This window comes from Apostichopus japonicus, chromosome 20, assembly GCF_037975245.1.
Source record: "Apostichopus japonicus isolate 1M-3 chromosome 20, ASM3797524v1, whole genome shotgun sequence".
In the NCBI taxonomy this organism is placed as follows: Eukaryota; Metazoa; Echinodermata; class Holothuroidea; order Aspidochirotida; family Stichopodidae; genus Apostichopus; species Apostichopus japonicus.
Window position 1 is genome coordinate 23,628,166 of NC_092580.1, and position 27,603 is coordinate 23,655,768.

At 36.2% G+C, this 27,603-nt stretch overlaps 1 protein-coding gene across 4 annotated transcripts in view; it reads right to left on the bottom strand.

Moving 5' to 3' along the window:
- The window catches only part of LOC139962006 (inosine-5'-monophosphate dehydrogenase 2-like), a 46,661-nt gene that overhangs the window by 13,133 nt on the left and 5,925 nt on the right, over positions 1-27,603 (bottom strand). Inside the window, exons 4-12 of one of the 4 annotated variants that reach the window (XM_071961795.1) lie at positions 22,191-22,292; positions 19,886-19,960; positions 19,184-19,280; positions 15,326-15,346; positions 10,748-10,945; positions 10,169-10,368; positions 9,146-9,236; positions 7,471-7,566; positions 2,754-2,831 (exon numbers count right to left, since the gene is read on the bottom strand). In XM_071961795.1, coding sequence (XP_071817896.1) covers positions 2,754-2,831; positions 7,471-7,566; positions 9,146-9,236; positions 10,169-10,368; positions 10,748-10,945; positions 15,326-15,346; positions 19,184-19,280; positions 19,886-19,960; positions 22,191-22,292 — 958 coding nt within the window. The remainder of the gene's footprint in view (positions 1-2,753; positions 2,832-7,470; positions 7,567-9,145; positions 9,237-10,168; positions 10,369-10,747; positions 10,946-15,325; positions 15,347-19,183; positions 19,281-19,885; positions 19,961-22,190; positions 22,293-27,603) is intronic. The other 3 variants (XM_071961796.1, XM_071961797.1, XM_071961799.1) reach the window with 3 other exon arrangements.

Sequence of the window (27,603 nt, forward strand, 5' to 3'; positions counted from 1 at the left end):
GCCACCCGACCGTAAATCTACAAAGATATCAACGAGTGAGAATTCATATTTTGCTTCTACTCCAGAGCTATGTATGGTAGGTGAATGGAGAACCAGGGACACGATAAATATTTATGGAATGAACTATATATATTGGTTTCATGACTTAATATGAGTTGTACTGTTGCAAATTATTCAACCTATTGGTTTGAGTTCTTTGTTTTCAATGCCAACAAATGCATTTGATTGATGTGTAAGAAAACAACACAATTTGAAAAACATCTTTCTACAAAATTTTGTAAAGCACTCCATTTAAGTTTTCAATAGGTATTTATGGATGGGTCTAGACTCAACAGTCCTAAGAGGAGGCGATAAAATGAATGTAGAGATGAGAGAAAAACTGGTGAGTGATAGCAACAAACTGTATGATGATGTAAAACTTCACACAAAATGTGTAGTTTGTGTTCCTTTGTTTTAATATTTATAAAATCACCTCCAGTGTCAATATGTAAGCATTTTTTACCTCCCTGTCTCCTTATTTCTACTTATTTAAATTGAAGGAAAGATGAAGTATTGATCTGCAAACATAATTTAAAATCTACTAAAATCCCTCCAACAATGATGAAACTGTGAAAAAGGATTGGAATGAAACAAAGCAAACCCACTGAATATCTGGGTCAAAAAACTGTCATTAAAATTGGAAGAAACAAGGTCCAGTAATATGGCTGAGACAAATTGTCTTTCAGTTGGCATGAGGGAGGTATCCAAATTATCGTTGCATATTTATGCAAGGCTTAGTCAAATTGAAGCAAAGTAATAAACCACAATGTAAAATGCAGCTTTAGAAATTGGACAATTTTTGGCAGTATTACAAAAATGATCTGTCTTTCCAAATTTGGAAGAAATCAACCGATTTGATATCTCCACATAAGAAAATATCACTTTTCAGTAAGAGGAAAGTAGTGACATTTTCAAAATACTTTTAACATGCTTGGCCTCACTTCTGAAGACTGAAGGTTATCAAATCTCAATGTATTAATTTTCCTAAGAAAAGGGACCGTAATATGTCCGGTGTTCTTTTAGACTTCCCTCATATAGATAATACTTTAAGCAAGAATATTAAACTGGCAATGAGTCCACTCGATAACAAAATTGATTGATTCCTGACAACTTAAAAAACAGAATCAAGGAAACTAGGCAATAATTTTACTACCGTCCTTAGAGAATCGGCCGCACAAAGTCAAAACTTTCACCATCCTCACTTCTAAGAATGAATTTAATGGTTGCAATTGATAGAGCCCCCAGGAGTACCTAGGAAATTTTGAAGCAGGCTACAATTAAATGAATCACTGTATAGATATACTGTACTGTTAAAAGGGTGTGAAGACTCGTGCAAAAAGAAACGTCTAATGCCGGTAATCTGACCTAGTTTCGAATGAGGTGTAACAGAAGTGTTAGACACCACCATCGATCCCAGAAAATACGCACACAGCTAGCTACTGTCGGTAATTAGACACTAGTGTACAGTCAGTACATACAGCTGTGGTTAATACCCACAGCACAGTGCACAAACGATACAGCGATGGACATCTCAGGTCCAACTAAAGATAACAAAGTAACACGTTTCATTACTGTCTGCATTTTGTAGCGACAAGTAGAAAACTTCGTTTGCAAGCAACGGAAAGTTAACTTTTTCAGACCGCGGCATGCGGTTTGGGGCGAGTCTTCAATGCCTTTAACTGAGAAACTGTGTCTTTTGAATCAACATTGAACACTCAAGACAAACAGAATAAAACCAAAGAGAAATCCAACCCAAAATATTATCTTCTCTGATGGATATTTTGGAATCCAAGGAGTCCTTAAATTTAGAAAAAAGTAAGACAAAGGGATATATTTGAAGTAGTATAACAAGGTGTCACAGTACCATCAATCTCTCGCAACATGTTTTTACTTGGTTGTTTAAGTAACCTTGGCTATTCCTACCTTGTACATTTTGTTTAAACAATTTTGATGAAAAATACAACATTTTTGGGGGCATCAGAAGATTAGTGCAAAAGCTTTAAAGCCTACAGCAATCCTGAAATGCAGGAAAATATATCTTACCTTAATATGAAATCATATTAATTTTGACAATTCAGTCACATCGGCCTGATGTCAAACAAAATAACACCGGGGGTATCTTTTAGTGTCGTTATTTGATATTTACACAAAAGTTGTAAATTTTGAGGGAAGTTAGCATTTCTATGTCTACATGTTTCTCCTCCAACCTAAACTTTAAAAGTGTTAACAAGTAAAAAAACAAAGTTTAAAATACAACATTGATGATGACCACTCTTCAGAGCAGATTCAAACTATGTAAATATTTATCCATTTGTTTTTATCATTATATATATATTTCCATTTTTTTTTAATTACACCTCAATTACAAACCTTTCCTTAAAGGTTTAATTTGAACAATAACCTACACAACAAGATTTTTTTTCAAGGGACCCCCACATCTTCAACATCAGATCAAGTTTTGGCTGAAGGAGTCCATCTGAATGAAGAGCATTTCAAAAAATCAACATTTGAGCAGTGTTAGGAACATAGCAATGTGCAAACACAGATTCACAGAAGAAATAACGAGAAAGATGAAAAGAACATTTCTAAGAAATGAAAGAGAAGACCAAAGAAAACTTGCACCATGGGATAAGGAAAAAATAAAAATTACTAAAGTATCAAAAAGCTATTTCTATGGGAACATGTAACATCGGGACTGGCGACAAGTAACTGACCGTTTGATGTTAAATTTGCCTCCTGGGTTTCAGAAGGTGAGGAGAAGGCTTTCTTATCAACAATACTGGGTGCAGGAACTGCAAGTCCCCGAAAACGAAAGCATGAATAGGGGTGTAATGAAAAAGAAAAGAAAAAAAGTCAGGTAGAAGGAAACAGGACAGGAATCAAAGTAAGAAGAGAATTTTGTGAAAGCCTTAACAGGGAATATTTTTTAAACTTGAGCATCAATAAATATACATCGTCATGGTGACTAGAGTGTTAATGGAATGAGAAAAAGTTGAGATTCTACAGAAATTTTAATCGTTAGGAAATGTTAGTTTAGAAAAATTGTTGGATTTGTTTCATTTAGCATATATATGATGTTTAGAATGGCTTGGAGGGTTTGAACTTTGCATGTCTCGGTTTGAAAGTATTTAGATGTTTAGGTTTAAGATGACTGGTACCATTCGATACTTTGAGCCATCCCAATGACTAAGCACCGATCATAGTCATACAGATTTGTCTTTGCTGCATTTGCTAAACGACACTTAATATTCCCCGTTCTAGCTAGTGTCATTATATTTATTAATTTCAAATAAAATGAAAACACTCAAAATATTTCTCCAGTCTTTACAGTGGTGCATTAGCTGCGAAAATTTTGACAGTAAACCACAGAAGAATAAAGACCCCTACAATGAATGAAAGACATACAGAATGAACTTTGACCTCAGGTGAGGAAAGGAAGTGTTCAATGTCTTGCTAGAGAGACTTAAAATACATATGAAATCTTTGAAATACTCAAAATAAGGCTTTTATTTTGTAAGCTTGAAATACTATTTTGTTTTTATCACCTGAAATTTGCCACCTGTTTCAAGGAGAAACCTAGAGGTCAGAATTGTAGGTAGAACTCAAAATCGTATTCTGGCATGGTTGCCTGTAGTAGTTCTTGCCCGGTAGGATTTTTAAACTAACTCGAGACATTTTGGAATCTACTGTAGATACACTCTGATGCAAACTTAAGTACTTGTACTCACACTAAGAGTGCCTAAGAGGTACTCATATCACAAGGACTTCTAATTGTACTCACGAAACTCATGCTGATGAACTTGTACTACAAGTCTGCTAGAGTTGTTTGTTAATGAGCTAACACAACAAAATATAGTGATCAAAGGACACCCTGGGGTTCAAATCAATGCTTCAGAAATAAAGCCAAAGGTTAAAACTGGAATAAGTCAAATATCAACATTTTACCATATTTAAATGCAACCAACCCTTCGAGGCAATATGCAAGATCACATCAAAAATATACGAAAAGATTATGTCTGTGTTGATATCTCTGTGTACTGACAGACATGATCAACAAGTCAACTACAAACAAGGCAACAATATATACTGTAGTACACATAGACTGATCTAGGCAGACAGTATCTTCATGGCCTGACTCATTACAAAGTACTGTATCTTTTTCTTCTCATCTCTTAGATCTTTTCTCCCATTTAAAGCAAAGACCACAATATTGACACCGATGTATAGTATTGGTACACAGATTGAAACAAAATGCTGGCTCAACTGCCAGAGTTAGTTCATGTCTTGACCAAAACAAACCAGCAATGGTAACTACGCTATTAAGCAGCAGAGTGTCTCAATATCCCCCTGAGGTAAACAGCCCGGTCACCTGGTCGAAACTAGAAGTCAATGCATTTTATGCTTTGTATGAAATAATTCCACCTGATCAGGTGGTCGCCTATGGTATTCTATGCACCCCTGACGATCATAGACTCCATTAACTGTGGAGATGTCAGAGACATTTCAGTCAAAGGTGAGACTAAAATTCTTCATCTATTTCACCTTGATAACAATTCACTGCATTATGAGTTCAAATCAAGTTATAATGTGCAAGTATTCTACTTGAGAGATATCTGTAAATTGGTTTGCTGTACATCTTACCATTAGGGAAACACTTTCAAAATCTTGGGAAGCATTTCCAAAATCTATTGAAATGTTTTCCCTTTTTCGAGAATTGGTGATCAATCAATCCATAGCTGTAATGGTATGGAGCCACATAGAGAAGATTTTGTCACAACTCTTTAAACAATATCTTAATGTAAACAGCCACATATTTGTTTTGCTGAAGTCACATGTTATGTAACAATTGACATGAAACTGAGCCCAACGCCACCGTTCCTACAGTAGCTATATAATACACAGTACCATCCCACTACCACCCACCCCCATCTCTTACCAAATGAGTGTTCCTATGAAAGAAAGACTAAGAAAGAAAAAACTGTCAATGATATACAAAGCTACAACCAGTTGACCTTCAGTACAACCTTGCATATATGATTTATTTAGACTTTAAGACATACTGTACAGTAGACAATAACACTTTCTGAAGTGCAAATTCAAATAACTCCATGTAAGTGTAACCATTCCAAATTACTGACAGCCTGTGAACAGTATTTCAAACTATCTTACAAAGTTCTGTATAATAAATTTGTTTGCCACAAGCATAGTTTTTATATACCATTAACTCAATGAAGCCACTGTCTTCTCTTTCCATGAAAAAAGGATTGTCATGGAAATTAAGATAATCAAAATCTAGATATTTAATAGCTCAAATCCAAGAAAATCTACCAAAACCAGTCAGGTAAATCCTTCACATACATATACTTTTGAATTTAATTTGCCACGAACGAGAAGACGCTAATAGCTGCCCGAGATTCGAACAAAACAAGCCCAAAAAAAAAAAAATTGTAGCCATTATTAACATTCATGCAGAAAAAAGACAATTAACTTGAAGACGGTGAAACATTTTCAGCCAAGGTGCCAGTGTTACAATTTGTATCATGTCCAACTATGACTACAAGTAGCCGAGGCACAAATGAAAATATGAATAACTGCCGATCTATTCCAAAGCCTGCAATGTGACGATCATTTCACCTAATATCACAAACTGAGCAAAAACTTGGAAGGAAAATTTCCCAAAAAATCTGATGAAAACCTGTCTCATCACTTTAGGGGTCAATTTTAACAGTACTTATGTAATTTTGTGCTCTTTCATTCATCCATTGATCATCTTTGACAAGAGCCCAAGGGCACTATGGATTTGTCTTAAATTAATCGGCAAATGTACCACTTCTTCCGCTGTCTCAGGACATTTACCAGTCGGACTTTGTAAAACCTTATTCTTCGTCTCATTATTTACTAAATGGTTATTGAGCTTAAGGTATGGACACACACTGACGTGATCCAGAGAAAAAAGAAATTTGAACAGCTTATCGTGACAAGGAATGACTGTAACCTTAGAATGCTATGCAAAACAATCTCCAAGTGTATTTGCAAGTGGATCCATGCATGGTATCTAAGGAATAGCAACCCAGAAATAAGCTGTTTATGATGGCAAAAGCCTTCAGCCACATCAATCGGAAAAGTAGGGACAAATGTATCATTTGAAGTATATACAGCTTCTTTTTATTTTCACTGACTTTGTACTTTTCTATACTACTTTGATATGAAAAGCCTGTGTCAATGCAAGAATTAGCTTCAATAGCTAAGTTTTACAACAAATAATTTATGAAAAAAAAACTGAAGAAAGGTACAAACTTCCTGGTGATCTTTCTGCATGCAAAAAATATCAAAAGTTTCTGGGAAAAAAAACTCATTAGTTAACTGCAATCAACCATAATTACTTTTGATCGAGTTAAGATAATTTAGTAATATTTGATTTGGTAGAGAGAATCACAAGTGGGAGATGCTGCATTATAGGAGCAAATTGTATTGAAAAGGTGCTTACTGCCATGAAATGAGCATAGTCAAGCTTGAATCACATCTCATAGGTTGAACTTGAAAGTTTGTTAATGATTCTTGTATTTAAGTTAAGATGGGGAAGTAAGGTACATCGGCAGTTTTATTAGATCAATCACAAATATGTAAATCACAATACATCATTGTATGGAAATGATTCTGCCAATATGATATCTTAATTTTTCAGTTTATTAATCAGATCAGCATGTATCTTCAGATTTCTTTTATCAGATACTACATATCATATGTTAAGAGTACCAATCACTATAATATGATATTGTGAACATCAAAGCACTACAAAACATTCTTCGTTCTTGGTTTCTTTATTTTGTGTGCATCATACCTTTCTTTGTTCCAATGTTAAGCTCCCTCATTGTTTTGCCATTACCCTTGCTTCCTTCTTGTCAAGCAAATAAATGTAATTTGGGTTAATATGAAACAACAAAAGTGCCAAGAAAAACAAAATATGACAAGAAACAACAGAAAATGACAATTTCAAAAAAGTGACAAGAAAAACGAAAGTGACCAAGTATAAACAATAGTGACAATTTCAAACAAAAGTGACAAGAAAACAAAAGGGACAATTTCAAACAAAACTGACAAGATAAAATACTACAAAAAAAAAAGATTGTGCATCACAAACTGTTATAATGGTTTGGGTTAATGACATAAAAATGACACATACACATGAACAAGTCCAGGGAATAAGGTTAGTCTTTAGGTTCTAATTTTTTCTTTATCATAAAACCGTAAAGGAGAGAAGTTTCTATGTACAAAGATATGCTTTACAGTTGCGTAGCGTGACCTTAGTCACCTTGGGTATTAGTATTTCGCTATGCTCTGCCAGATAAGATTACTCCATGGAGTCACCAATCGTGTTGCATGGTGTCCTAAGGGTGTCATTAAGGGGGTGTCACCAGAATAAATACTAACCTTCTTGCGTGATGCAGATGGAACCACTGCCCATCCCAACTCTGAGGGCATCTGCTCCTGCTTGGATGAGATTATCTGCTTGATTGACCGTCACGACTAGAACCAGAAAAGAGGGGTTACAAAAGTCATCAATAAATAAAGTGACCTTTATTTTACCATTCAGTGCACGATGAGAAAGATGCATAACACATACCTCTCATTTTTCATCTGAAAGTTTCATTTAAATATCTTTAAATGGAAAAGAGCAAAGAAAATTGATGACTAGAATGGGATTCACACTGTAAGTGACCTCTGGGATTGCATAAACCCATACTGTATGTCACTGGTGCAAATCCCATCATAGCCATATATATCTTTGCTTTTAATTCCTAGTTCAGTTTTTTCCAATCTTTCATTTTATACTTGTATCATTTAAATCTATTTCTTGTTCAAGAGTGGAAAAAGTATTGGGCACCATTCGGTAAGCTAAAAAGATGTAGACCATTTAAGATATAAACTTACGTCATATCAAACAGCACGTTTTGAAAATTTTTAGTTTAACATATTTGCTGTTAGTTTCAAAATCATGGTGAAGTAAATAAATGGAGGGTGGCAACCAACAAAACAACAACTGGAAAGTTCTTGGTAAAAAACATACCAGAAGAAGGTTCCTCTGGCTAGATGCGTATAAAGAAACTAAACCAACATCTTCTATACCTATCAGGCTGACGATAAACTATAACAGATGATGCCCCATGAAATATATATAACTGTATCATGGTGTTGGCAAAGTTAACCATACCAAAGATACCAAAACTCTACAAAATCTCTAAATCCCTTCCCAAAATAAGTATTTGATTCATTGTAGTGCAAAAGATCCCTATTCCACACAGGAGGGGATAAAACATCCTTTGACAAATGATGCACTTTTGTGAACAGAGTAGTAGTGTTACAAAACTTTGTCGCACAAAATATTTTGCAATCGGATTTCCCTTATGTGTGACGTAAAATGTGGCACAACATCTTCCCAAACTCCCCCTAAAGAAAACACAAACTTGATGTGTCCTTTTTAATATTTTCATTTTTTTCCCTTTGTTTGAGGTTATAGAGGGTCAAAGGTTGAAATTGCAGTGAATGGTGAGGAATTTCAACAGATGACACAATATTTTAATTTATTATCTTTAATACTTGATATCCCTTGTGCTGCCTTAATCAGACAAATAGTTCATCTAACGGGGTAAATCAGGTACACAATTTATCATTTTCAAATATGCAAAATTGATTTATTTATGTACTGCCTTTATAACATGACATCCAGAAAATTGTGCATACAAATTCATTAAATCTTGACATTTTCTGAGAATATCACAATATATCTTTTGAACGTAAGACTTCAAATATCCATCTTGCATCTTGCATTGAATAGGAATTTTTTTCCCCCGCGTGCTAACCAACGTCATGTAAATATTTACACTTTAAATATAATATATAATATAATATATATTATATATATTTTATATAGATATAATATATTATATATAATATAAATTATATAATATATTTATATATATATATAATATATTTCACATATATTTTAAATATTACACTTTTACACGAATAAAAAGAGTATCTTTCAGAAAAGTGCTGCATAGTATACCACCGGTCATCTGTTCATGATTTGTGCATGTATACTCACCGTTCCCAGCCACCACCTGGATTTCAGGGAATTGGCTCTTTATGTACTTTATCATGTCAATCTGGTAGACAGAATTACCCTGTGATGAATCCTAAACACGAGATGAAGAATATGAAGAAGAAGAAGGAGATGAAGGAACAATTTACACACTGTTGAGGTCTGATACAAGAATACCATTTAATACATTATTCCCTACCCCCTTCCCTTAATCCTCTCTTTGTCCCTCAACTGTTTATCTCCTACCTCTCCTTTTCCCCTGTTGGTTTCTTTCTTTCTTCTCTCCATCCCTTGTCTACTAATCCCCTTCCATCTATCTCTATGTGTTCACCATGCTCATTAACCTGTCTGTATTCTGTGTGTGTTTTTGTCCCTTCTGTTATTGTTACTTGTTATTGTTACTAGGATCGAATTGTCGAGCCAACTTACTTTTACACATTTAATACATTAACGACACTGGATGCGAGCCTGTATTTGCCAAGTATTTTCACAACTGAATAGTAAATCCTCAGCCATACCTGTGTAACAATGTTTTTACTTTTTTTTTGTTTTTCATTTTTCAGGTGTCACCACCACTCACAATTGCAAACTGTGGGGCACAACGAAGGATCTTGATCGCAAAATTGACACTTTTCAAAGGAGACTACTTTGTAATATTTTCAACATTAGATGGACCAATAAGAATTGGTTATCAATCGATGAGCTCTACAATGAAACCAACCAAACACCTTGGTCATCCATAGTCGCACATAGAAGATTGAGATTTTTCGGTCATGTAGCAAGACTCCAGGAGGACGCTCCAGGAAAGGTTGCTTTAAGAGAAGCATTGAGACATACTGCTTAACCAGTAGGAAGGCACGTGACTACCTTGCTTGGAAAAATAAAGTCGCAATTTAAGGATGTTAACATTAACAATTTCGAGGAAGCAATGAACCTTGCGCAAGATGGTGATACGTGGCGGAGGTTAATCACTGAGCATGTCGGATAGACGAGACTCAACTTACTACTACTACTACCACCACTCACCAAAACAACGACATCGACTCCAGCCTGCACCAACAGGTGGAGTCTTTCCCTGTCTTCCTCTCGAGTACTGATTGCGGCTCCGACTAACAATTGCTTCTTGGAATCTTTGGAGGCGAGGGGGAATTCTCTATGCTTCTTAAGATCGGTTCTGGATATGAGTGAGACGAGTTGATCTTTCTCGTTGACTATGGGCAGCTTCCCTGTAGATGATGAAAATGCAAAATTATTCTTTAATTAACACACCAAAAGATAATAAACTCTAAGAGGCAAGTCAAAGAATTGATGCTTGCATAGACAGCTTTACCAGCTTTAGCACTTTATGCCAATGTAGCAAACCCTTGCTGCTAAAAATAGTCACTACACAAATCCCATCCATGGAGTAAGAAGAAAAAGGTAAAATAATACATTGATTATAATTATCTACGAATATTCATGCAATGTCAGCTCTTTTGTAAACAGTTATATAAGCAGTATGATATCTCTACTGATTCAATGTATGCGAACAATACCTCTGTTTAAATTCCTGTGGCATTTACATAAATAACACTGTTTTTGTTTTCACGTTTTCATAATTCTTACCTTTCTTAGCGTGTTGCAGTATGGAGTTGGCTTCTTTTAAGGTGATATTTGACCTCCCAGTTACGAGGTCTTCTCGTTTGGTCATGACTTCCATCAGAGGAATTTCATATTTGTCTGGTTTCAAGAAATCGATGTCTCTAGCCGTCACAATTCCCAAGAGTTTTCCTCCAATGTTACCGGTATCAGTGATTGGTATACCTAAAAAAGACAAGAAAAATACAGAGGAATACTCCATGAATACAGGCTACATCCAGAGGAGAGGATCGATAGAAATTAATTATTTCCTTCACTCTCTGTCATCGAGTGTTAGAACAACGTCTGGTCTCATTGGAGCTGTGACTTATCAATCTACTCAACGGTATTCGGTTACAAGTGAGATCTTCTCTGTTTTGATGCAAATTTGGCTACCGCGCAGGGAGTTTAATTCAATTTATCCAGTGTAACTTCATACGGAAAAATGGTCATACGAATGCAGAGAGATATGGCACGATCGGTTTTTATTACAGTAAATCATGACGAACATACTAAAGAAAACTCAAAAAAAAATTATACAAAAATGTTACCATTGTTTCTTGCCATGATGATGATGATCTACTAAACACACATTAACTAGGTCTTGCTTGTATCTTCAAAGAATTTTCAAACTGTATTCCAAAGTCGGTCAAACCATTGATCCACACACAAATTTGGATATAAACACAAAAGGATACTTTGGAAAGTCATCATAATCAATAAGACTTAAGACAAATTAATACACCTAATAGTATGGAATAGAGTAGGGTAGAAGAAACATCCAGTAATATATATATATATATATATATATATATATATACTGAATGTAAAGGCAATCGCTCATGATCTCAATGCAACTACCCAAGCCACACAAACAAACGACAAAGTAAAATATTAGGTCAACTGCTTCAAGTTAGCATTACAATGTGATGATCGAGATTTCAAGGACATATTTAGCCTGGAAAGACGACTCCAAAAGGACCTCTATTTTGTAATGTATCGGTCGTAGCACCATGAGCGGGCAGTACTGAAAGGGCACTCATGACATTGTAGAAACAGAGAGAGGGAGAGTGCAATTGTTATGGGGAGACAGGTGAGAGAGCATAAAATATCTCACACAGTTGGCAATGACAGCTCCTACACTTAGTATTACATAATTCTACTCTGGAAGTTTGATCTCACTGACATGGTAACTCTACTCAAGATCCATATTTTGGAAAAAGATTAATAAGATTTTATAATATTCACTTGACAACATCTTCCCCCCCCCCTCCTCCCTGCCCCACTCTATGCCCTGCATCATACCTTAATAGAGTCCATGAAAGTAAGAAACATGTTCATTTTTCGTCAAACTTTTAAACATGTTTCATTACAACCATCAGATCATGAGGTTCTATACTCTGAAGTTCTTAAAATTATTGAGAGGTTTGCAACTTGTTGCAACCTTCAGAAAGGCTTAACACAAGTTTGGGAGGTCTTAAATTTACCTCCCAATATATGGTTTTAATCCTTCATTATAGTTAACTGTAGCATTCCGTGTTTCTTAACCAAACCAAAGAGAACATATTCCCGTAATATAAGAACTACTATTATTATTATTATTGAGCAGCCGTGAACTCACAAATTAAATCAGAAGATGCTAAGACTACCCTCCTATGTATCACAATTAAACTTTATAGTCTATACATACATATATCACTGACATATTACATACTGTAGGCCCTTTATTAAATATGCATTGGTATGCAATGAGGACATATGATTGCATGATTCAAATGCCTTCTTGGTTGCAACCAAGGCCACAAAGCAGATGGATTATGACTTAAGGCAGGGGTGGGCAACCTTTTTGAATAAATGGGCCAGATATAAGGAGTGAAAAATTGACTGGGCCGCACCTAACCAACGACCTGCTGTTGATTTCAAACCTTCTACATGACTTAAGGGGTACAAATGATGCACATTATGTGTGAGAATGACACTGAATGTAAACCATCTGTAAATTTTTGTAGCACATTCCAAGTCAAACTCACATTTTTCGTGGAAACATGAATTAAAATCGCATTATTCTGAGAAAACCTTAATTAAAATCCAAACAAAAGGCAGTGTTTACTTTAACACACATATTAAATATGTCACTTGCAAGTGAGTGTGGACATGAAGCCAACAGACAAAATGGTTTATGCCAAGGTGACATGCCTTTGGATTAAATTGAATATTATTAAAAGATAATGAATTTTCACTACTGGTGTATGAAACCAGACAACGCTGGCTGGCAGACGTTCAATGTATGATTACAGCAGCAGCGTATGACACTGTTATACTGCAGTCAACTGTGTACGTATGTGTTGTGTTCCTGCATCTGATAATTCACAACTGTAGGCAAGTTGTCAACAGTCCTTACCCTCTGTACAGTCAATTTCGACAATACTTGAGTATTCATAACCAGTGTTTAAGTTTACTTAAAAACAAACCTTGGCCTAAAATATATAAAATACACTGCGATAATCAATTGCTTGATAAGCTTCTTAAGCACCCATTTATTCCCATACATCTCCTTGCTCTTTATAATATAACAAACTAATGAGACTACAGCTAAAGTCAATGTTGTATCCATGGCAACTGCAAACTCAGCAAACATAGCACCATTATAAGAAAAAAGAGAAAGAGAGAGAGAAGCGATAGGTGCTGTATGAATGATGACATAGAATGTGAAGCAAACACAATCATATATGATAATTAGATTGCACACATGGAAACAGAATGTCGCATTAATGTGTCATAACTGTGCTGGGACACAGGGAAACAGGATGTGACATTACTGTGTCACAACTGTGCTGGGACACAGGGAAACATGTCACAATACCGTGTCACACCTGTGCTGGGACACAGGAAAACAGAATGTCACATTACTGTGTCATAACTGTGCTGGGACACAGGGAAACAGGATGTGACATTACTGTGTCACAACTGTGCTGGGACACAGGGAAACATGTCACAATACCGTGTCACACCTGTGCTGGGACACAGGGAAACAGAATGTTACATTACTGTGTCACACCTGTGCTGGGACACAGGGAAACAGAATGTCACATTACTGTGTCACACCTGTGCTGGGACACAGGGAAACAGAATGTCGCATTACTGTGTCACACCTGTGCTGGGACACAGGGAAACAATGTCACGTTACTGTGTCACACCTGTGCTGGGACACAGGGAAACAGAATGTCACATTAATGTGTCATAACTCTGCTGGGACACATGGAAACAGAATGTCACATTACTGTGTCACAACTGTGCTGAGACACATAAGTGATGAAAGCTGTCTGAAAGAAAGAATTCTTTGTTACAAAATATGGATAAGACTGATTGGCAAAAGATATGACACTGACAGTGAGTGGAAGCTCTTTTTAATACTGTAGAGTACACAGGCTTGGAATTTCATATTAGCCACATGCTAAAAAACACCCAGTTAGCAGTACATAAGAAAGCTATTGGCTAGAATTAAATGTCGACTTGCGAAATCCAATGGCAATTAGCCAGCAAATGGCCCAACTTCCAGACCTGAATACATGTTCATTAGCCTGGTTGTCCTTTATAGAAGTTTAAAGGGAAGTTAATAATATTTTGTCAAATTAAATTTCTGTCTATAATAACTTAAGCAAATGTGGAAGAGCAAACTGTTACAGGTGCAGAAAATCATAAACCCTTTTTTTTTGGGGGGGAGGGGGGAATAATGACTCTCAGGTAGTCCTGTGTTCTACCGAACTGCAATGTCCAGCTTTCTAATATGGGATCATCTCCATAGGGTCAATGGCTTTACTGGTAATGCTAGTCAGAGGTCTAGTATCTTAAATATCTTACAGCAATTACTGCATCATCAGGGATTTAACTTTGGGAATGCTCAAGTCAAAGAGCACATGCAGACCCCTTTAAATATTGAGAAAACAGACAAGGGAAGGGTTGAGGGAAAATTTCCCTAATTGTTACTTTCAATTCTAGGACGAATCGCCCCCATAAAGGATTAAGTGGCCTGGTAGAATGTTAAATACTTTCCACTGTAGCTTATAATAGTTCTGATTCAAACAGCTTGATAGCAAAAGATGCAGTAAAGAGATCACCATTCATACTTACTGGGTGAACTATTAACAAACATGTGATTACAGAGTCTTGAGGAGTTTGTGATCAGGGGAAAATTAAAACCTGTTCGGTTGGTTATTAATAAAATCATAATAGGTACAGGATGTGCATATAGATGTAGAAGAAGAGGTTAGAGTATCAGTAGATTTACCACCATTTCATCTCCCTCCAATCTCCTCTGCCCCCTCCATCACCCCCCCTCCCAATCTCCCACCCAACCAGCTCCACCCTCACTATGTTGCTAGTACTGAATCTAATCAAAAGGCATGTTGCAACACTACAAAAATGTCAATGTGATGTGAAAGTGAAAGGACAAACTCTCAGCAAACATGCACTTCATCTTCCGGACAAACTGTTAGATAGCTCATCTAGATAGGCAATGATATGCACTGAAACACACTTTACACAACCAAAGGTGTGCAAACTCACCAAAGATGGGTTTGTCTGGACCTGTAAGTTTTCAAGAGACAATTTTAAGTCAATTCAACATTGAGTGCAAATTATTTCAATCTTTACATGATTTTGTCATTAAGGAGCAAAACTAAATGCCAGAGACAAATGGAAATGTAAATAATATGTAATGTGGCTAATTAAGTGAAAGTTAATGCAGGGAGTCTGCAGGGTAATAAGAATAATCACCCACACAATATGGAGCAAGCGCACCACACACATATTCAGCACACATACCATTGGAAATGGCAAAAGACTTTTTCAAAGACAAAGGGCCTGTTTACAATGGATATGGTCCCAACATCAAGCTCTGCATCAAATTTGTATTAATGCTCACACAAATACAATATAGGTTAAACTCTGTGGATTTGAACCCTGCCAGAGGTCAAAGTTGAACACAAGAATTTTGTAAGCAACTCTGTCTGTAAAACATTCTCTGATCATACAAAAGGATTCCCCACTGATAAAGTGAGCCCTAGGTAAATATTAAAGAGATTATCTAAGCAAGTTATTATGCAATGCTAGTTCTTTCCTTGTTTAGGATTTAAGAACCGTAGCTTCAAGTGGAAAGAAGCACAACCTTCTGCATTGGTACTTTGGTAAACATTGAGTACTTTTTTACACTAAGATCCCAAAATAAATACCTACATGCAGTTCATTGTACCAAATAGTTTCAGTTATTAAGAGGAATTCAAGTCCATAGTTTTGAAACATTCCAATATGCTGTTTGCAAGCACATGACGAATATGATATGAAAAAGTGCCTTGAAAGCAAAACTTGTTAGGATTGCAATTAAATAGTTCATTTCTGACCGGTTCTTGGATATTTAATGAAAACATCACAAGAGTGTCTTAAAGTGTCACAAATTTTAGTCTCAATCTCGTTACTACATAGTATCATACACAGAGAGCTACGTTAGGATAAAGTAATACAAAAATGTTGATGAAACCAGAACCATTCCTAAGTTTCCTTGTCAAAGATAAAGATATAATAACAAACAAGGGAAACATTTTCAAGATGACAGTTCAGGATACTATGTATAGGGAACTAGACCTTTTATGAGGAAATGAACTCTATTGGGGAAGCTACAACTCTGAACTTCTGCCCTCTAAGGTAGTACAATGCAAGTCCTTCACTGTTCTTTTCATTGAGCCTTGAGTGCTCTGCAGATTGCAAACGTGCACATTAAGAATCCTTTATTCTAATTATTATGATTTGAGGAGCCGTACCACCCTAGTGATCAGTCTCAATAACCTATGCTTTTTAGGTTAACGTTTCTTAAATGATTTGTTAACCTCCTCTTCACTCCCACTAAACTGAGACTTCTGAAGAGGAGACAGATAGTAACTACCGTACATCCAAGCTATTTTGTTTCACTCTACCGCGCAACAAACTCTGACATTAAGGATGAATGTGACTGACTTTGAATACTGCCGCCAAAAACAAGGAAGAAATACACATTTAAAAAAAAAATAATTGCAATTCTTCTCCATATTGATCTCACAAAACTAATTTTAAAGTAAATTAAAACTGTTAGCAAACTGCTTATCCACTAGAGAGCCTGTGTAAGAGAATGTGTAAAAGTAAGTTGGCCTGACGTTTCGATCCTAGCAGGATCTTCTCTGATCCTGCTAGGATCGAAACGTCAGGCCAACTTACTTTTACACAAAACTAATTTTAAACAGACTGATGAAGCAATTATGAATTTGGTATAAACAAGCCCATCAACCTAAAGAATATGTTAGATGTTTCATGATAACATAACATACATAAGGCAGATTCAAAGGCTTCCTTTAGTGGAACAAAATTAAGAAGAATAAAAACTACAATAACAGATAAATTATGCTAAAAAACTTCCATCAAGATGTTGGAAATATCCGTCTACAATCTGTTACCATGATTCTCAAGGCCATTGCAGATGCATCATGGTCAAAAAAGAGTAAAAAAGAAGGTCTTCCCTCTCGAGATTAATTACTACTCTATTCCAAGAGACAGGGAATATGTTTTCTAATTGCCGCCAAGGATTCTAATATCCTAATATCTTTCTTTCTGGGGGGCATAATATTATCTTTATATATTCCATAATGAAATACAATTTCCAACACTTCTCCGCTTTGTATTGAAAGCATAGGTCGCTTCGATCGTTGCAGTTCCTGTCAAGACAGAGCCTCATGAAGGAAGACAAAGGCCCCTGTGGGGTATTTTCTCAACTCGTAATTACTGCTCAAGGGGTTATCCAATCCTTCCTGATGGGCATTACATTTTACAAGTTCCTTTCGTCTCATAAATGAAATTGTCCAGGTACTCAGGTCATATTGTTCTCAGAAAACAAACAAAAAACACTTATTTAGTTTATTTTCCTTTTTTTTTCTTATGTCTCACTGGAATAAATTTCTCCAAGCATATTTTTGACGTAGGTCTGCAATAGGCAAGTTAAATAAAGCAGAGTACTCTGTATGGTGGAAATAAAAGCTGCATTCTCCTTCTACATAAATATCATCTTTGAAGTATTCAAAGTCTCTTGTCAACCTCAACAAGGGATCTGTTACTGGGAATAATAACATTGGTGAATGTACAAGCTATTTTTGGTTGGGTTTTACTTTTCTATAGGACCACTACAAAGATCTGTTTAGAAATACATATTTGCTGTAAACTGTTTACTCTTAAGCAATGCTTACACAGTAATAAAACACTGTTAAAATTGCTTTTCACAGCACTTATTTTCCCCTAATCTTCTGGCTTATAGAAAGGCAGCATTATATATATTTTGTTAATTTTATGGTTGTACTAGAGCCAACATAACTACTGCAAAGGATTATGCAGGATTGTGTTATGGGTTCCAGAAGCCATAATGTGCTTTTATCATAACGTTCCATTCATCGAACGTTGTCAATCGGGGTGAACTACTACTGCATATAAATAACTACAGTAGCCACTAAAGTTGGTCACTTGAAAACTCACTGCCATTCCTGTTAATTAGTGCTAAGAAGCGCCAAGGTTTGAAGAAAACAGTTCTGTTGAGGTTCCATCTCTCGAAATGAATCTCAGTCATTTTGACTGTCAAATCAGAAGAAAGACTGTCGCAATGCTTGACAATGTGAAAACGCAAGAAGACAATATTTAACTAGGGGACAACTTGTAAGTATAAACTGGAGGGGAAATTCCCCTCTACGATCATAGTCCTGCTACATTCTCTTTTTTCACACTTACACTAGTAGCAAATTTTCATTTTGGGTCAAAAAATCTAATGATCAAAGAATTTCCTTTCCTACACAGCCCCTGTTCAGCAATAACACTGAGATGTGCATAAGTTGGCCCTACAGGAACCATCTTAGGTAACTGGCTACTGATGAAACAATATTTGCAATCTGCAAGCATTCCTAGAATCCATTCAAGCGCAAATATTTAAGACCTGCATGAGATATTTTATACCCTTATCTACAAGGTGGTTGATGTAGGAAAAGGGTGGTGGTTGGGGGTGTGGTAGGAGATGAGTAGGCCTAATTCACACCAGTGAAATTTCCTTACAAAATGCCATTCATTAAACTGCTTATTGAAAGGTTGAATGAAAGTGAAGATTTCTTGACTTTCTACCACAATTGGTATAAAAACTGATCATCTTTTAAAAGCTTTCTATCCCTAACTAAAGTATTTCCACATGAAAATGTTTCAACTCAAATGCACAGTCACCTAATTCATACCTACACACAGTCAACAAATACAAAAACACATCGACATGAGTAAACAACGTGAATAATGAAGTGAAGGAGAATACACATCTGAACTGTCGAGTAAGAGAAACTTAAATAAACGTTCAATTGAAGTTAAGAATCTCACCTGAGAAACCGTGCCTAGCTTTGGATTCAAAGACATCACGGACGAGATGGTCGGGTTTCATCACCACTGGATCCAAAATGAATCCTTGTTCATATTTCTAAACGGAACAGAAATGGAGTCAAATAACCAACCCATACTCGAGTCCTATCTTCTTGGACGATCAAGAACCATCGGGCATAGATACTAGAGCACCAGAAAGTACAGAAGTAGCTCACATCAGATTTATCATTTGGACCAGTGTCTCAAAGAATGAGCCTATTTGGCGCCTAAATTTAGGTGCCAGCAGTTTTTTATACTTCACTCTACCTGAAACAACAACTGAGTGTTTGACTGGACGGTGCATTAACTGAAAGAAAGTCGCTGAAAAAATTGGAAAAGTTTGACAAAATCTGAAACACTGTAACCTCACACACAGTAATGTGTGTGAACTATAAATGAAAGAAAGTCCTCATTAGTGAATTTTGTGGTGTACAAGAACTGAAGGATTAAACTGGTTCCATTGTAAATATAAATTGGAGGATAAGAATGGTTAACATGGTAACACATGTAATCAAGTGGAGGATTAAAAGGATTAAACTGGGTGTCTATCCTATGGTGTCCTAAGGACAATAAGACATTGAAACAATAACAATAAAAACAAACATAAATAACAATAATAAAAAAACAATATTAAGACATTGAAAAAGATTAAGACAAACGAACCTTGACCTTCTTGACTTCATTGGCTTGGTATTGTGGAGTGCAGTTATGATGTAAGATTCCAATGCCACCACATTGCTATCGATTAGAATAAAGGGTAAAGGTTAAATGCATTGAAGACTCGAGCATAAAGAAACGTCTCATGACGGTAATCTGACCTAGTTTCGAATGAGGTGTAACAGGAGTGTTAGACACCACCATCTATCCCAGAAAATACACACACAGCTTGCTACCGTCAGTAATTAGACACTAGTGTACAGTCAATACATACAGCTACGGTCAATACACACAACACTGTGGACATAGCAGCGATGGACATCTCAGGTCTAGATAAAAGAAAACAAGGTATCACGTTTCATTACTATCTGCATTTTGTAGCGACAAGAAGAAAACTTCACTTGCAAGCAATGGAAAGTTAACTTTTCAGAGCGCGAGTCTTCAATGCCTTTTAAGTAGTTACATTTATAGAGCTATGACATCACTACTGTATACAGTACTACTGTACAGTACAAGGAACAAATCTGTGCTCGAATTTTGCATTGCAGTTTTGAAGGCTCAGAACATTCCCTTACAAAATATTATGTATTTTTTATAGTACTTTGCAATCCGATACTCGGATAAATTATTTCCCTGCAGTACTGTGTATGCTACAGTGAATGTTGATGTTCAATTTCTATTTATCATTTTGCTACAAACAGTAGCAAACATGTGTTGTGACACTGATGGAACAAATTGAAGACATTTTTGCTCATCATGCCTATTTTTCTGTGACAATGGTGGTGATATTAACTAGCATTGAAAAAACAATCTCCCACATCTCCTCTTCCCCTGTTGGTTTCTTTCTTTCTTCTCTCCATCCCTTGTCTACTAATCCCCTTACATCTATCTCTTTGTGTTCACCATGCTCATTAACCTGTCTGTATTCTGTGCGTGTTTTTGTCCCTTCTGTTACTGTTACTTGTCATTTAGCCTGTGAAGAAGATCCTGCTAGGATCGAAACGTCAGGCCAACTTACTTTTTACACATGTATCGAAAAAACAAAAAAGACATTCAGCTCTGTATCAACCTAGAAAATTGACAAAGAGTGACAAATATCCAGCATGCCATGATACATAATAATATTACATGGTAAGGTATCTAGACAGGCCAGGGGGTTGTGGCTGCGTTATAAATAAGCAACTCCCACACTGCCTATATGGACTATGGGCCTCCTCGTGTGTGCCTCCGAATCAACACATTCCGCCGCTGAGAAGTACGAAGGAAATTCTCTGAGCACTTTTAATGTACCATCGATCTTTAAGTTAACAGCATGGATTCGATTAAGCGAGTGTAAATTGCACCAAGGTATACATCCTACTATACAGACTTGGCATGCACCTGTTCCAGCATATTGGGACTACCATGGAGATAACAACACATACAGTACCAGCACATTCTTAGCGATGCACACCTCTTTTACCTTGTCAAATACTATAATTTTAGAGGGTAATTCATTCAGTAGCCGATGATTCTTGAAACAAATCGGCTCTTCTAACAGAGCACTGTACTATTCAGGACGACTGTTATCTAACACAGAAATGGAGAGGTACTGTACAATGTAATGTACAGTATTACGATAGTAATCTCTCCTCAGAAATCAGATACAACGAGGAATGGATTCAACGCTCCCAGGCAGAAAACATACAGTCTTGAAACTTGTAGCAGTGGTTAAAGAGCCATAGGTTGAATTTGAGTTGGGCAGGATATGGATGGTGATGGGTGGGGTGGGTTGAGGTAAACATTGAATTTAATATGGCACATTAAAATGCATCAGCATCATTTCTTGCTTGATGACACTAACTGTTCATGCAATTCTTTATGAAGGAACCAAAACTGTCTAATACTGTACCTCCCCCTTCTTCAACCATACCATTCCCCCTGTCATCCCCATCACACTCCCCCACCACACCCCCCCACCTCTCCACCCAATCCTTCAACCACATCATCATCTCTGCTGCAAGCAATGTGAGTAAAAAAAAAAAATTGTACCTTATCTTGAAATTTCTTCCAACATCATAAACAATGTACAAGGCATTTGCAAATGCTGATCTTTTGGTTCATAAAAGTACTTTTAATTTGCAAAATGTTGCGATGCATTAGTCCTGATAATCAGGAACCCTGAAACAGGGGAAACTTTAAGGAGGGGGAGTCATTGCTGTGACAATTCTTTATGGGTCATTGTCAACTGGCTCCCCCCCCCCTCCCCCTCCGCAAGCCATGATCAATTGGGCATGACTAAATTGACCATTTTACCAATGTTATAACTTACAGCCATTGCAATAGCCATGGCAGATTCTGTGACGGTGTCCATCGGCGAGGAGACCAGAGGAGCCTTCAGTTGAATCGTCTTTGTCAGCTTTGATGACAAATCCTGAAAGATGATGACAAAATAAATTATAATGGATATCCTCTTCTCATTATTTTAACCTACCAAAAATTGTCACAGATTTCAACCTATTCATACAAATTAAAATTGCAACATCAGCTATGTTTATGATTGCTTTTAGCCTGCTGTAAACTCTACCAAAAGTTTAACAAAAGAAAAATCACAAAATTGTTGACAACATATTCAGTCCACAATCTGAGCTTTGAACAAAATATTTAACTTAAAACATAGAAATGTAAAACCACTTCAAAGCTGTATTTTGCAGGAACTTTGTGTAATTATTAGCGAACTATATAATATGCATTCATTGCTGGATATCACTTACCTTTACAGTAGATACTGTGCATTGCCTTAATCTTAAATTTCATTGCTCCTTAATTATTAACCTTTAATCCAAGTGATTTAAGCAGTGAACTTGCTTTCAGTCACAATCCTCTGAAATTTTGATGTCAAATGTCTTCCTTGTCAATTGTACCAGTTTGATTGACTCAAGTAACAGAGCATATTCTCAGGTTCCTTTTTGTTATATACATTGAAGATTGAGCATAACACCACCAATTTAAAAAAAAAATATTAAATTTAAGATTTAAATCTGTATTTGTGTTCCCTGTTTAGTCTGGGTACTGTAACTACAGTATGTATCAACCTCATTACTGTTAACAATACTCAGTGTACACATACTGAATGCATAGTACTGTATACTGTAGTGTAACTGGATATATCCCACCATGCATGCACGCACCGAATGTACTCAATGAACACATACGCCTTGTTCACACTTAAGAAAGCACCCGTACTTCAAGTCCGCAAGGGCGATTAATTCCCTTAGTGTTAACGCTCGCGTACTTCAAGTCTGTGTGGGGTCTTAAGAATAACCCTCCTTTCGGGATTTCTTCAATCCCTCTTGCGTTGTTAATAAATGTAATGTGAACGGTCGCGGACTGAAAGGTGACTTGAGATTTCCCGTTAAGGTTCAAATATCCGCTCTATCCAGTTGCAATTGGGCGGGTATTTTGTATGTGCAGTACATAAGTGTGATTGTTTGTACCAATCGACGCTACACGTGAACTGTTTCATTTTCTTTAAACTGATTCGACCAATACTGCTGACAGGCAACCGAAAAGGTTGGGAGAAAAAAACAAACTGACGGCAGTCCAGCATCAAATTCGACATCAGCAGTAAAACACTGACTAGCAAGATACTCTTCCATTTGAAGAGTTTGGAAGAAATTCTTATATGGGTTAACATGTTGTGGTAGTGGTACGGAGTGGTTTGTATACTTACTATTCATGTGCCATGGTTGAACGTTGTGGCGCAGTGGTGTATGGAGTAGTACATACTAGTACAGCACAGGGAAAATGTAAACAGCTGATATGACCTTTTCACGCCTGCGCAGTATATTAATCTCGCAAGTGAACTTCATACGAAACTTAGTTGTTATTAAATGTGAACGCGTCTTGTTCTTAACTAGTTGATCCTCTTTGCAGACTTAATATCAATAATCGCCCTTGGGTTCTTAAATGTGAACAAGGCCATACTGAATGCATAGTATAGTGTAACCGGATATCCCAGCATGCATACATGCATCGAACATACTCGGGGAATGATTTAGAACTGTGTTCATATTTTTCCTGTAGCAATACTTTTAATGACTCCTTACTTTGCCTGTTATAATAAAATACTGCTGTGTACAAAAACTGCATCTCTGCACTTGAATAGCAGTTTCACCACTTTGCATATATGTACCTGCACTACTGTACAGTAGATACTGGAACTAACAGTACTTAGAAGAAATTACAACTTGACCGCATCTTACAATGTCAGCATGTTATATACTGTTAAGTTTTATAAACTGTTTAGTTCAATAGAAAAAATTTGTGCCCCACAAAATTTAAGATTAATTTTGGCAATCGGAATTTGGCATCAATTGCCAAACCTTTGCAATTTTTGGTACTTTGGCCTTAGAACAAGATTGATGGCCTTCATGTTTGATGCTCTTCTTCAAGTACCTTCTTCTTTCCTCTTTGATGGTCAAGTAGTATGTATGGTATTAACCAAGTGTAGCAGCTACAAGACCAAATTTATGCAGCTTCAACAGACTGTACCTGTTATCTCAATTGATATGTAACAGAGTAAGTGTGCCTTGATGTAAACATCAATCGAGAAGTCGCTTTATGGACAAAATTATATTACCTTGGCAGATGGTCATTTCATGCTCTTGAAACTAAGTGTATCTGACAAATTTAGTACATCTCACACATAAGACAGAAAGAAGGTTAGGTCATAGCATAACAGTACTCTATCAGAGCATAGATAGAAACGGTGGATATATGTATTGTAAAAGGAGAAGTTTGAGAGCGATTTTGATGCAAGTTTTCAGGTACTTAAGCTTCCTACTTTTCTCCAATTGGATTGTGCATGTTTCTTCATTCGGCAAAGACCCACAGAACTGCAAGAAGGTCGAGGTCACAGTTAATGAGAGAAGAGAATCTTTGACTTGCCGATTAAGTGATGCGCCTTCTGTGGTTTATGTCTAATTCACAACCTGGATTGTCCATTTCTTATTAGATTATAAAACTTGTTCACTGAACAATTGAACTCATTAGTATACAAATAATGAGAATCCTATAAATAATATATCGTAATCCTTTTATGGCAATCTTTGACAGCTCACAGCAGTCTTTGTCAAATTTAACTACAATGCATTCATTTTCAGACCTTGAATATATCTAGTCTATGTGTTCAGCCACTTGGGAGGATAACTAAAGAGCATAATTTTTAGAGTACCTTTAGCTGAGGTCTGAATTAAGTTTTTTTAAACGTAAAAAGAACTGTAAGAAGCATCGTTTTCAAACATCCAATTTGGGGACTGCAGCACTATTCATTTTGCACAAAACTTGGCTGATTTCCAAGAGAGTGAACAGATGCAACACTGTACTTCACTGTATATTAATTACAGTACAGTACTGCTATTGTTCAGTACTTAAGTAATATTAATCTACTGTACACTCTCTGTAAGGAAGCTGGTCACGAGTGCATAACAAATATGGTGAGCATTTGAAAGGCTCTATCCATTTTTTTAATAACACGCACCCAGGTTAGGTCTGAAATACTAATTTGCAATAACAGATCAATGCAAAACTTCTGCATTCTAATTTGTAAAAAGAAATGTTGAATTGTTTTATTTAAATTAAATGTGTTAAGCAGTCCAAAGGTCAAGCTAGAGAACATGATACTGGTATAACAGAGGGCTAACCCTCGAGCTGTTTCACAGTTATAACCACTGTACTCTATGGGATTTATGAATTAAATGAGTGAAGTTTAGCATACATTATTTCCCTTCTTAATAGTGACAATACTATATTGCCTTCTACATCTTCTAACACCAGCAAAACTTAAGATAGAAAACTACAGAATATATATTTATGCAATCCTGTTTTTGTTAAATAATAGGAGTTTATAAACATGACATGAGTGTACAGTAGGAACATCGTCTGGCAGGTTGCTATATCTACTGTAGTGTACATATTAATACTGTACTTATCAACTGTAAATCAAAGGTCTGTAACTGACTGATGTGGTCAAAAATCAATAAAAAAAATTGTATGATAAAGGCGATATTCGGTGATAATGATGACACCTTTATTCCCAGGACTGTCCATGAACCGTCACCTTAACTATACACACTACGACTCAAGTTACATTGAACAGAGCAAATTCCAGCTTTACAGTTCACAATTTTCATCATTCTCTGCTGAAATAGGTCTAGTGCAACATCTCCTTTACTTCTTACAGTATCTACAGTTTTCCAATGACCAACCGTTCTCAGATTTGACGAAGTACTACTGTAACGCCACAAGTCCAAACTTCATTTACAATTTGCAATATGTCACATGACAACTGGTGACGATTCACAATACATGTCACAGTACGGTTCTCTCTCAACCTGCTTTAAGACTTCCCTAACTGTGCACACATACTGTACCTGCTGGTGTATTACCCACTTGCATTTCAAAATAGTATACATGTACAGTAATGCATCTAAAAGAAGGTTGAATTTTAAGTAGGGTCATTTTAATCCCTCTAACAGAATATCACCACTTCCATTTCATCAAGCAAATTGGTTGTCATAGCAGCACTGCATCTTCTGGGAATCTTGAATTTGATCATCCTCACAAAAGAAATTAAATTAAGTCAACAGACACCTTATCAAGAATGCTGAATGGCTAAGACATGTCTGAACAGCAGGGAGCTACTGTAGGTACAATAGTACTGTAGATGGATTTTGCCAAGGTGAAGTAATATTCAGTATTGTAAGGAAGTGCCTTTCTCATTACCAAATGATGTCAAAGTCAGGTTTGGTACGGTAGTATACTGAGTGTTATATACATATGAAAACTTCTGACCAAATGAGAATTATTGCTCCAATGTACAGTACAGACACTTTTAGAAAGCGATGGATACATCCTCACAATAAGAATGGGAATAATATTTGTGCAGTATCACTTAAATAGTACTATATCAATGAAAACGAGAGTGCAGTAAAACTTGTATGGGTTAATTACTTGTAACTTGTAAGTAACAATGGCATTCAAATGTCTTCTTAAGACCCATCTTTTCACTTGTTCTTTTGTAAATTAATCTGCTTTCTTTGTAAAGCGCCTTGAGCAGTGTTGTTTACACTATTCAAAAGTCTACTTAAGACCCATCTTTTCACTTGTTCTTTTGTAAATTAATCTGCTTTCTTTGTAAAGCGCCTTGAGCAGTGGCTTTCGTCTACTGATTTGGCGCATTATAAGTCTCATTTATTATTATTATTTTAATCTATATACCTAGATATGGAACAAAAAGCTACAGTTTTCAGTTTACAACAAAACAAAGAGCTCAATAATTACTGCATCTGTTTTCGATCATCAGCCAATAATAGAATATTGGATCTCGATGTTTATTGCTTTTCATAACTATATCAGACCAAGCAATATTGAAAATTGAACATAAACACAAAATCCTAAACATTCAACAACAAAAAATAGACAAGTGTATTTTTCCAAGTCATATATCATTCAAGCTGTGTTCAAATGTGAAGCTTCCTTCAGTACAGTTTATACTGTGGGATAATGACACAGGCATTGAGGCCTAGCTAAATCTAGGCTTGAAAGGGCACCAAATTCTACTCAGATACGAATCTCAGGTTAAAACAATTTTCATATATTTGTTTCCCTTCACCCCTTCTTTCATATGGCTACATTGGGGTGGGTGGGCTGATGGGTGCGAGTCTTCAGCCTGATCATATGAT